Genomic DNA, 13,327 nt, shown 5'->3' with positions numbered 1-13,327 from the left:
AAATATGTGTAAAAAATTACGGAGGGTGATTCTTTCTTTTGGATAAATAAAAATATACATTAATATGTCCTCAATAGTTTTTAAGTTCTTCACATTGATTGGCAAATACGTTCAAAAATATCAAGTGTATTACAGATATTGTTTTGCAATTATGCAATTAAATCTTAAATCTTCAATATTTTCAATCCAGGTAATAAACCAATTTTATTCTTAGTATAAACCAAGGATTTAAGGTGATCCCAGAGAAAAAATCCAAGGATTCAATTCTGGAGATCAAAGGGGCCAAGGTTTGAGATCCTGCTCGATTTATCCAAAGATTAGAATACACTTTTATTTCAAAAACTGCCATTTAGGATATTAGTATGAACTTTTCTCCAAGAAATTATTCAAGGAATCACCACGAATTTTTTCGCACATATTTAGAAACACTGTATATATATTTCTTTCCTTTTATATAAATTGAATGCAATAACAGTAATTTTTGCTTCAATCAATAATGTTATCTACTTTTTAATTATGAGAATTTGTAAAATATTTGAAATTGTTTTTTTTTTCTACATTCTTTGAAGATAATTAAAAATTTTGCGCTCACTTCTGATCTTCTGGAAAATAGAGGAGCGCCAAAAGTGTCGGGTCGGAAAAAGCCGCCTCAGCAATGACGAAGGCCTCCTTACTGAGAATAAAACTTCGCTCGAGATCTCCACGTCGAAGGTACTCCGCAGATTCATGAACTAGCTCGAGCGCGCTCTTAATTCTGTTCCCGACCACGTCCGTTATGACGATGTTGCTGATTTCTTTCAGCAGCCGCGCCAATGACTGGAGGGTCAATTTCGCCGAAGTCAATTGCTCGACGGTGCGAAATCTCAGAAGAGAATCAATCTCCCAGTCGCGCGATTTTAGCCCTATTAACGGCACCATCGTCACTCCATTGATAGGTTTCTGCAAATTTACATGTGTCATGATTTTTTTATATTTGAACGATTCTCTCTCTCTCTCTCTCTCTCTCTCTCTCTCTCTCTCTCTCTCTCTGCAATTAAAAATCAGTGAAAGAAATTGCTCGAGGAAGCTTAACTTTTAATTTAATAAAAGCTTTTAGTACATTGTAAGAAATTGCCTTTACCGTTTCCGCAATGCCCAACAATAATCTAAGCTGAGCCAGGAACGTGCCCATCACAGCAGTTTCCTCAGGAACAATAGTGACGGCTTCACCCTCACGCGCATTTTCACAATCTTCGTTTAATGGGTTGATCAAAACTACACCACCCCATCTACATTTATTAATACGATATCAATGATAAAAATTAATTAAGCTAATATTAATATATTTGTAACGGCGTATTCGATAGATCGTGCACGATCGCGGCCTACCTACGTAAGCCCTGGCAAAAATGAGACGTTTGTTTGGCGTTTACATGAACGTTTGTGGAAGTTCGTCGAGAGTTTAAAAACGATTAGTAAAGAGTTTGTAGAACAAAAATTGCAACACTTTAGCGTTTAAAAGACGTTTGTACGTTATAGCGTAATCGTAAACGTTTGAAAAGTCTGAGTAAACTCTGTACACGAAGATGTATCAACGTTTACTGAACGTACTCTGAAAAATGTTACCTCAGCATTGCAAAACTTTCATGTAACATTATATAAAGAGTTTGTAGAACAAAAATTGCAACACTGCAGCGTTTGATAAGCATTCAAAACCCAACAGCGTTATGTAAGTGCTCTTACAAAGTTTGAAAAGCATATAAACTCTCAGAAAACCCTCACTCAACGGTTGTTAACGCTTTATAAAGTTTCTTATTTTCGCCAGGGAGGTCGTAATTAAAGTCGGCATAAGCGACTACATTAAAACGTTGATGATTTCGTCCGCGGCCTCCGTTATCTTCGATTGCTTAGGCCCAGTTCCACAATCCAGTTAACCCGAGTTTAAGTGGCGAATGGACCAATCAGGACCCAATTTAACGTATTAAACTCGGGTTAACTCGAGTTGTGGAACTGGGCCTTACACTGCCGATTAGTGGAAGAGCGGTCTTAGGCCCAGTTCCACAACTCGAGTTAACCCGAGTTTAATACGTTAAACTGGGTCCTGATTGGTCCATTCGCCACTTAAACTCAGGTTAACTGGATTGTGGAACTAGGCCTAAGGCCCAGTTCCACAATCCAGTTAACCTGAGTTTAAGTGGCGAATGGACCAATCAGGACCCAGTTTAACGTATTAAACTCGGGTTAACTCGAGTTGTGAAACCAGTCCTTACCGCTCTCGAATGATCGGGGATCAGCGGCGAAGTCAGTCGCAGCGTGACAACCAAACGATCATAAGACAAAAAAGCGAACATATACGAACATAATTTCGTTATCTGGATACGTTCCCAGGCGTCATGGCGACTCAGAACGTAACCCGAGGCGTTATCACGAAGAATTCGCTGAGTAACATTTCATAAAAATCGTAAAGAAAGTTCGTATCTATCACATGTACATAAATTACAATAAAAGAAGTGCATACGAAACCACAGAGTGAGTGCGAAATCACTGACCCTGATTTATTCCAATATTAATATGTAATATTAATAATTGTACGTTGAGTTTAAAAAAATTAATAAACACAGTAATAGACATAAACGGTCCTACCATAATATTCATGCGTTTAAAGTAAAAATAGGAGAATGCAATTATAATGAAAAAAATAAATTGTCTGAAAACGAAGGGAGTACCTCGGGGAGAGAAAGGCTTCCACATTGCTATCTGTTCGTGACTTATGTCCGCTGCGGGTGTAGATATGCAGGGGTGCGCTGCTGCACGGTACCGCATAGACGACCAGATTGATGCACGGATGAAGACTGACCTGCGACGCTAAAATTCAATCAGAAATGCTTTGTGCACGTAACTCTTTGTACATACGTGTTACATACCTAGTTTCTTCTCCAACGGTGTCACCAGCTGCGGCAAGACGCTCTCGCGTAGTGCGAAATGTCTGCGGCTTAGACTGCTGTCGGGAACACGTCTGGGATTTACGTCTAACGGTAATAAATAGAGCCATTGCGATTTGACCGAGAAGTTACTCAAAATGGACAGCTCATCTAGAAACGGCTGTATATATTCTATAACAAAAAGAAATTTAAATTCTAAGCTGTTTTAATGAATTATACTACATTTTCTTAATTAAAAATCAGAATAGAGATGCCTGATAATAATAAATAAAGTTTAATAAATTTTTTTTATAACATGATTATTTCGCTCTCTCGTACCTTCAGTTACTGTTTTTAAGTTCCAAACGATCTTCAGCTTCTCGGGATCAGGATTAACTAGAGTGACCAGAACATCGTATGCAGGACTGACTGGAAATCGTCTTCTGTTCTCCTCGTCCAAGCTATACACGGTGGGTTCGGCGAGTGCATTCTTTGTCAATGCCAACGACTTGTCGTGAAGAATCCATTCCGATAATACTTGCACCAATTTAGCGGCGCCTAGAGGTGATGATGTTTACATACAAAAAATGTAAGAGACCATAAAGATCTTTGCCGTACGTCGTAGCTCTGTGTTAAGCAGATCTCAATATGCATTTCTAAATCATTTTGAAGTGAAGATAGGTCTAGCTAATAAATTGATGCAGTCTCAGGTAGATACAATTCAAGTGTTTCTAATGATTTCTAATTGCCTTACTGGTTTCGGTAGAGAAGTACAATGTTCTGTTGGAGCCAACTAGAACAGCGTCATTTAGATTTGTCGCTTCCAGTAACAGCAAGTCACCCACGTTTAGCTCGAAAGTTGAGGCCACTTTCTCGAGCTCATGATACGTGAAGGCAGATGCCAACAAATTGTTGGAGATCACCTGGTGCTCCACATTTAACTGGTAGATTTCTGAAAATTGCAGATTAAGATTAAAATGAAAAATGATTAATTCGCTAAATGGAGAATAAAAGAGTTCAACAGAAAGCAATTTTTCGACCATAAAAGAAAGAATAAAATCTCTTGTTTGTACATCTTTTTAAACTATGTAATCTATGAATAAACGTGCGTAAAAGTTAAAAAAAATTGTATTAATATTATATTATTATAATTTTATTTACATACAATTCTAATTTATTACTATTCCTTTACTCTTTATCGATGTTTTATTAATCTAGATATTCTTTTAACAAAGTATTATCTTTTGTTTTCTCCCTACTTTCGCTCTTATTTTCTTGAAGGATTATAACTATGTATTTCTAATTCAGATATAGCATAAATCGGTGCTTATTTTCTTGATTTTGACGTCACAATCGTAAGACCGTTGACGTAAATCTCTGCTAATCCATATGCATTGTATCATTGAATGGTTTGAAGGTCCTTGTTTACTTTGTCAATCACAATAGATATATCCAGGTCAGTGTCAACTATTAAGATTCAAATCACACTCGAAATTCACAAACATGCAAAATTATTTTACATCAAATCGCACAAGTAACCATATATGCGTAACAATGACATCAAACTCTTAAAGCTTCCGATCCTTTGCTGTATTGTATTATCAGTATAGCATCAGAAACGAGAAATTATGTAAATCTTTTTTACATTATACGTCAAAATAAATTAATCTTTCGCTATCATTTGTTTAGTTAGTTTATTTCAATTAGTATAGAGGTTGGTAAAATATATCAAAAAACCTTTAATTTTAATTAATGAATTCATAAGTAGATATTTATATAGCTTTTTTCCTTCTTTTTGAGTCCCGAATCACTTCCCGAAGTATTGCGGGCGATTTTCCGGACACCCTGTATAACATAGGTCCGAAAATAAGTCATTTCCGAGTTATAGCCACTTTTATGTTAAAAAAATCGTAATTTATAGTCCGCTTGGCATCCCTCTTTTAAATTTTTTTAAAATTTTAAATTTAAATAATTACGATTTTTTTAATATAAAAGTGACTATGAACTCGAAAACGACTTATTTTCGGACCTATGTTTATATAGCTTTTTTTTCTTCTTTTTGGGTCCCGAATCACTTCCCGAAGTACTTCGAACGATTTTCCGGACACCCTGTATACAGGGTGTCCCGAAACTACCACTTGATATTTTAAAGATTTCGCTGAGGAAAAATCGTTTTTAAATTGGCAGATTCTCTGGCCAATTTAAAAACGATTTTTCCTCAGCGAAAATGTCGAGGGAGATCATTATTTTTTGCATATTCTCAATTTTTGTCATCATGTATCTTTCTAACTAAGCCTTAAATTAAAATTCTATTAAAGTAAACTCTACCTAAAATTAATTAAAGAATGTGACTTTATTAATATTTTATTCCCATAAGCCTTAGTTTGCGAAAAACCCTTTATTTTCAATCGTTTATAACTCGAAAACTATTAGTGCCGCGACATTTTCGCTGAGGAAAAATCGTTTTTAAATTGGCCAGAGAATCTGCCTTTTTTTTGGACGGAAGATACCTGGGACACCCTGTATATTGTAAGGAAAGAATTAATATGATTGTTCACTTCAACGTTAATTCATATGATTGCAATGAGAAATGAAGAAAATCTGCCTTCGTCAACTCACTCTTTCTTATTGTTAGATGACATTACATATGAATGAGTTGATATCAGATGTTTCATTGGTGCTCACCGGCATTCGCGAATGCACGTCTAATTTCATGCGCGAGTAGCTCCGCGCGAGTGTGTGAGAGTGCCGCGAGTGTGATCCTCGTGGTGATCTTGATGTCCAGCTGTGATAACTCATCGATTCCGGTATAGGGAAGTGCGACACGGGGCACCGCCGTGGTGTGCCACCATAGAGGTAAACCGATTCCTAATAGCAACACCGCGAATGATACGCTCGCGTACACCCTGTACTTCTCTGTAACAAAAACAATATAATTATCAACATGTGTATAATTTTTTAAATGTATAGAAACATGTGTGTAAAAAATAAAATTCTAACATATATGCACGCATGCACGCAGACACACTTAATAATAATTATAAATTTTAACATTTTTCAAAATCATGTGAAGATAAACCTCCTTTTTTAAATAGAACTATCCAAATTTGTTTATACATCGATTCCTTGTAGTATTCGACGTAAAAAATTATAAGAATAGAATAGTTAAAAATTGAATAATTGAGATATTTTATATTTTAATTGTTGGCACATAATTTTACATACACTATGAAGTATTTCATAAAATATTCATTTTTCGATGATCTCATCTGAATACTTTTATGAACAAAATAATGAAAAAAATCAATTAATGTAAAGAAAACATATAATTGTTTTTTAAGAAAAAGTATATTCAACATTGTCCATGAAAGTTTTATAGAAATGGCTTTCAGATGACAAATAAAAATGTAAGTAACAAACTGATCAGAAACAAGTTCAATTAAAAATAAGACGTTTGTGCGATGCGGTACTTTTTACTCCTGACTGCTGCCAACCTACTTCAGAATTCGTTCTCACAACCAATTTCAAATCTTATTCAAATTCTCAACCGTTTATTGGCTGCTGATTAAAATAAAAATACATGTTTTTTTAAATAAGTTCGATAAAATCTCAATGGTCAATAATGGTTCAATAAATAAATCGAAAAAATACGTATATTTATATTTCTGGGATCTTTTAATGCGGATATGAGATTATGTGTTTTTAGTGCAAATTAGAATTGTACATATTTACGTGAATTTTCTTTATATAAAAGACATGCGCGATTAAGCAGTTGATATCAGAATATTTTTTTTGTTGTTCTATATAAAATGTTTTCGAAAGAAAAAATTCATTTATAATGATGTAAAATCTTTGCACTTTGCTGTTCAAAATTACGAGTGACTTGCAAAATGTGATCTATAATGACTCAATACTACATTTTCCTACGAAAGTGTTTTATGTTCAGATACTCTCGCCATCAATGGACGTTTTGTTTGGCTCGCATATGACGCAGCGCAAGCTACAGCTGATCGCATACATAATATCATGATACACTGGATCTCTGCTTAATAAACTTATTCCTTAATAAACAGTCTAAGTTGATATATATATTTGTATCCTACTAAGAGATTTTTAAGAGATTAATTTTATTATCTACTAAATTTTTATTTGATAATATTTGAAATTTTATAATTCTTTTAATCACACATACAAGAAAAGAGGCTAAGATGACCAGTTGCAAATTTTTCTAAGATAATAACAGATTACTAGTCAATGTCTTATTCATTAAGATTAAATATCTTTTAATATAATGTTATTTATAGATCTCTAATTTTTAATGTGATATTTAATTTTGTTATTATAGATTATATATAATAAATATATTATAAATAACTGTCTTTGTTTTAATGTTTTAATAATTTTCGTTTTTTTTAAGTTATATTAATAACATTTTTTGTTCTCTTTTTGTTTTTTTTTATATGTACGTAAATTATAATGCACGTATAAACAATATTAAATATTATAGTTTAAATATTATATATCATTTAAATATTATATATATATATATTAGGTGCGCAACTAAGTTCTCGCTGTTTTTTTTATGAAAATGCAACTTTATTGTGAAAAAATGGTTACAAATGAATCATTCAAAGTATTGCCCATCGCTAGCTACAACTTTTTCCCATCTTTCTGGCAGAGCTCGAATATCGTTACGGTAAAAGTGTTCATCTTTTGAGGCTATCCACGAATCAAGCCATTTTTTGATGTCTTCATATGAGCGGAACTGCTGATCAGCCAGACCATGTGCCATCGAACGGAACAAGTAATAATCGGACGGCGCAATATCTGGGGAATATGGCGGGTGGGGTAGGACTTCCCATTTGAGCGTTTCCAGGTAGGTTTTAACGGGTTTGGCAACGTGAGGCCGAGCGTTGTCATGCTGTAGAATCACTTTTTCGTGCCTCTGCTCGTATTGTGGCCGTTTTTCGCGCAGTGCTCGGCTCAATCGCATCAATTGAAGTCGATACCGTTCCCCAGTGATGGTTTCGTTCGGTTTCAACAGCTCATAATAAATAACACCGACCTGGTCCCACCAAATACACAGCATAACCTTCGCAGCGTGAATATTCGGCCGAGCCGACGACGTAGAAGCATGACCGGGCAGTCCCTATGACTTTTTTTTCTTTGGGTTGCTGTAATGAATCCATTTTTCATCACTCGTCACGATGCGATGAAGAAAACCCTTCCTTTTTTGCCGCTGGAGCAGTTGTTCACAGGCGAAAAAACGACGCTCAACGTCCCTTGGCTTCAAATCATAAGGAACCCAAGTTTCTTGCTTTTGAATCATTCCCAACGCATGCAATCGCTTGGAAATGGCTTGGCGGGTAACTCCTAATGCTAATGAAAGCTCTTGTTGCGTTTGGCATGGATCCTCATCGAGCAATGCCTCCAATTCAGCGTCTTCGAAGATTTTTGGCCTTCCTTCACGCGGACGGTCGTCAACATCGAAATCACCGTCTTTAAAGCGACGGAACCAATCACGGCACGTTGTTTCACTTAGAGCAGCATCTCCGTAAACTTTGTGGAGCTCTCGATGCGCTTCAGCCGCCGTTTTCTTCGAATGAAAGAAGAAAATCAACACTTCCCGCAAATGACGATTATTTAGCACAAAATCAGACATTTTCACACAACCAAAAGTATATGACGCCAAAACAAAATCACTACTGTGTCAAAACGGTTTGTTTACCATATGTCTAAGCTTGGTTCATGACGTTTTGGATATGTCGAAATCGACCAACACTTATTGGTGGCGCAATCTATTGACAAACAGCGGGAACTTAGTTGCGCACCTAATATATATATATATATATATATATATATATATATATATATATATATATATATATATATATATATATATTAAAATGATATAAAATGTTTATTACAATAAATTTTTTAATTATAAAAAAACTTACTTTAATCTGACTTGATCTTTTGTCATCTTAATTATTGATAAAAGTAGTCTTACTTGTATATGTATAGCGGCAAGATAATGAAATTGACATGCTTAAAAAAATTCTAAATTATAATTAGTTGTCAATTTTTCAATTTTTATAATAAATAAGAATTTAGTGAATCTGAGAAAAAAATAAATTATTATTTTTACGTCACTGAAATGAAGAAAAATCATCGACTGAGCTTCTTTCCTTACCTTAATATCATCATCTTATCTCCTCCAGCTTTCTCCTATATTTATTACGTTTTTGATATGAATAGTATAATAGTATCTGTAGTAACTAATATAAATTTAATACATGATATAATATATGATACAAACAACTAGTTACTTGTAGTAATTAATATAAATTTAATATATGATATTAATATGATATACAAAACACAAATTTATGTAATCTGAATTATTAAAGCAAATTGTCAGATTAATTCGGCGATTTCTATTTCGCGAGACTGAAATGTTATTAACAGTGGACTCACTTTCCCGCCTTCTTAGCCTTCGAGATAAAATTGAACCAAGTCCAAGCTGGTAGTTCGTATTCTGCTGTGCAAGTATGATGAAACGTTAGTTCAATGTTAAGTTCGCGGCCGCGCAATATCGCGATTGTGAGGATTATTAATCGCCGGAATTCAACGTGACCGAGTCATCGATTTCGTTTTCCATGATTACACTGATGTTCAATGACGAGATACGAAAAATTTGAAACGAGATAGAATTATCGATTGATAAAGAAAGGAAAGATGCCAACGATACCAAACAATGGTGCCAAATTATATAACAATTGTTATGCACGTTGAACAATAGTAATGCGACCTATCCTATAAGAAATTTTTCAAGAATAAAAACGAATTTAATGAGAATTCAATCTCTAAAATAAAATGTAAAATGCGTCGTAAAAATGATAAATAATCCATGGCAAAAGATATCTGATCTAAATATTATGTCGAATTATAAACAGCATTTTGCAACAGATGTTGGGGCTGATTGATCAGTGATTATCGATCGTGTCTTTTGAGTTTTCATTTCGATCACCAATGAATACAAAACCTACTTAGGAATGATAGACATCATTATTGATCGATGACTACATCCTCGGCTGAAACGGATGATGGCTGTGCAATATTGATATATACATATAATACATATATCATGTGTACGTACGAATTATTATCAAATAAAAATCTATCGTATTCTCGGCCACTCACAATCAGTACTATTCATCTTTATCTGTCAGCAAGATTGTGAGTAAAGTTGTAAAGATCTGTTTTTTTTCTTCTAAAAACTGTTTTTTTTTCTAATAGAAAATTTGATTTTTTTCATTATTTGTGAAAAATATTATAATAATATAAAATATAATAATAATATTATTTTTCTTTATATTCTTCTCTTAATATAATAAAAAAAATAAAGTTATATTTTTTAATTTATCTATCTTCGGAAGTAATTTTATTAAATTAATTTTTGCAGTAATTACATCAAATGCGATATGATTTGAATAATTTTCAATTATACAACAAATTTTATTATGCATTTAAGTGAAAATTATCCGAATTATATTATATGTATTTAATATTATTTTAATCCTAAAAATCTCTTTAATCTATTAAAATTACTCTCGAAAAAAAAATTAAAAATATAAGAACTTTAGTTTTTTATATTATATTAAAATAGTGACGAAAGTAAATTTTTAAAAATTATATAAACCGTTTGTTTTTATTATCTATAAAGACAACTCATTCAAGTTTAATTTTGATTTGTTTTTAAAGAATTTATTTAATTAAAAATAGTAACTTTACAACTCTAAAGCCTATTAAAATTTCTAATTTTGTTGTTCTATTGGTTTCGATTTACTCGGTCAACCGCAAGCAGACCATCATTCTTCTTAAGGTTTAACATTAAGACATATTTTAGCGTCATAACATATAGACAATTGGAATGCGATCTATATTAATGATTAATTTAAATCTGTCATCTAAAAAGTTATAATAAAAAATCAACTTGCAATAATCAAAAATATGTTAAATATCTGGGGAAAAAAATTTGGAAAATAAAAACGAGACTTGCTTTTTTTACAAAAATATCAAAACTTTATGGGAAGAAAAACATTTTTTGTTTCTTTTGTATTTACATCTCTAATTATAAATATAAGTTTAAAATACGAAAAGCTTTATTCGTCATCCAATAGATCCTAATTAGAAAACGGTGAATCTCGTCGTCCGACAATATTCGCTAATTGTAAAGTAAATCGAAATGTAATCAAGTAGAGCGAATTAATGAGAACTGGAAAGCTGGACTTCTATTTTTGGTTTTGGTTAATTCAGTCAGCTGCAAACAGATCATTATTCTTATAAGGTTTAGCAATGAGAAATATTTTCGTCATAATAATTAGTCTTCATCAATTATGTATCTATCTAATTAAAATAGTTTAATCAAATTTTTTGTTAATTTTATTATATTATACATATATATTATATATATGGAAATTTAAAAAATTGATTAGATTTGTATTAAACTATTTTGATTGGATAATTTACTAAAACTAATTACATAGACCTGAAAAATTTTAGGTTTGATTAGTTACAAAAAGTAGAGTAGGTGAATCTGAAAGATTTTTTGGCGCTGAAAACGAATCTGGCCGCAGAATTTCTTCAGCACGTCAGGATTTTGAGTAATTTATGGTTAAACAGTCCAAAAAAGGCTATTTCAGTCAACTTCATAAATTTATTATGAGAGAACATAATTTTTTGAAATATTTCTGCCAATGGCCTTGTATAGTATTAGTCTTCACCTTTCCAATCTACTTTCGATTGCCACCACACGATATTTTTTCGCTAAGCTATACAAGTAAGACTGATAGTAGTCCAATAAGTCATGTCCAAGTCAACCGTGTTATCTCTTTGTCTTACCACGAATAAAATTTGAATAAAAACAAATTTTTGAACGTCGCCTGTCATTTTTTAAAATTAAAAATGGCGGATCCAATATGGCGGACAAAATCACAATAAAAAGGTATGAAATTTCGAAAAATTTATCAAAATGTAACAACTGTATTTCTACAGAACTTTTTTCGACAACTGAATCTGACAGATGTGAAGCTTTTCAAATTTCAAGATGGCGGATCTGCCATATTGATACCTATGTGTGTAAATTTTCTTTAACGTAAATTTTCTTATAACTTCATACTTGTATATCTCAGCGAAAAAAATCGTACAGTGGCAATCGAAAATAGATTTGAAAGACTAGTGCTATACGATGCCATTGACAGAAATATTTCAAAAAATTAAATTTTCCATAATAAATTCATGAAATTTGGCGAAATTGCCATTTTTGGATTTTAACTATAAATTATTCGAAAATCTGACATGCTGGAGAAATTCTGCGGCCATATTAAAAAATCTATCAGATTTATCTACTCTGCTTTTTGTAATTGATCCTCGCAGGCCGGTGTTATTATAATACGAAAGTATTTTTCAATGCTAAAGGTGATAAGAGTAATGTAAAGATTATATTTTTTTATCATAGCGGGAAAAAAAAGAAAATCAAAATTAAAAAAAGGGGAAAGAACTCCGCACATTTTACATGAAAAAAGTGGTATATATTATATATAAATTTTTTTTCAAACATTTATATATTAATTTAATTTATGTCAAAATTATTTCAAAAAAAGACGTTTTTTAAACTTCAATACCACTTCAAATCATCGTATCTTTTATACTTTTGATTTTCAGACTTTTTGCTCGGAGGAAACTTTTTATCAGCATCACCTAAACTACAACATATTTCAATTTCAGCCAATTTCAGCCAATTTGACCCAACCCACTTTTTTATATAAAATGTGCGGGACTTTTTTCATGAAACAAACTATATGGTATTTACAGATTCTTTTTTAATATTTTTACATAGCCTATTATAATGACTAAATAATCTAAAAAAATATAAATACTAATATACACACACAATATTATAAAAATTTAATCAACTTACTGAAATATATTCATACATTTCTCAGTTCTCAATATAAAGCCAAAGAGCATCTTTACGATGTCCATTATTGTGAGATATGCGAAACCACTGATATGTGAAACCACTCGACGTTACAAGTGTGTAAAACTGCGGCGAACAAATTTTACCGCAAATATTTATGATTCAATGACATTTACGAAGGCTTTATAAAGCTTTTCGCAATTTTAATCATAATTTAAAATTATATTTAATTTAATTTAAAATTATATTTTTAAATTATTATTTATTTGTCATTTATTATAACAAATGTCAAAATGTCCTCCATTGTTTTCTATACAATAATATAAACGATTCTCAAATTCTAAACGAACATTTTAAAGAAGACTTTTTTCTGTGAGGGCACTTAAAATCCATTGTTTATGAAACACCAGTGGAAAATGTAAACGATTTGCGTCCAAGAATTGTA

General features: G+C 32.2%; 2 protein-coding genes across 2 annotated transcripts in view; one reads left to right on the top strand and one right to left on the bottom strand.

Annotated features, from left to right (window-relative positions):
• The window catches only part of Pig-s (phosphatidylinositol glycan anchor biosynthesis class S), a 47,582-nt gene that overhangs the window by 2,003 nt on the left and 32,252 nt on the right, over positions 1–13,327 (bottom strand). The window contains exons 2-8 of the mRNA XM_083100168.1: positions 5,586–5,816; positions 3,655–3,852; positions 3,240–3,458; positions 2,904–3,092; positions 2,706–2,844; positions 1,121–1,268; positions 593–939 (exon numbers count right to left, since the gene is read on the bottom strand). Coding sequence (XP_082956294.1) covers positions 593–939; positions 1,121–1,268; positions 2,706–2,844; positions 2,904–3,092; positions 3,240–3,458; positions 3,655–3,852; positions 5,586–5,816 — 1,471 coding nt within the window. The remainder of the gene's footprint in view (positions 1–592; positions 940–1,120; positions 1,269–2,705; positions 2,845–2,903; positions 3,093–3,239; positions 3,459–3,654; positions 3,853–5,585; positions 5,817–13,327) is intronic.
• LOC145971998 (protein I'm not dead yet-like) overlaps positions 9,443–13,327 on the top strand; it is a 33,224-nt gene continuing 29,339 nt past the window's right edge. The window contains exon 1 of the mRNA XM_083100156.1: positions 9,443–10,051. The gene's annotated coding sequence lies outside the window, so the exon portion shown is untranslated. The remainder of the gene's footprint in view (positions 10,052–13,327) is intronic.

This window comes from Camponotus vicinus, unplaced genomic scaffold (assembly GCF_025532165.1).
Source record: "Camponotus vicinus isolate PSW18456_S1 unplaced genomic scaffold, iyCamVici1.0 SCAF_5, whole genome shotgun sequence".
Taxonomy (NCBI): Eukaryota; Metazoa; Arthropoda; class Insecta; order Hymenoptera; family Formicidae; genus Camponotus; species Camponotus vicinus.
The sequence above is the reverse complement of the archived record's forward strand: the minus strand, read 5'-3'. Positions and strand labels throughout refer to the sequence as shown.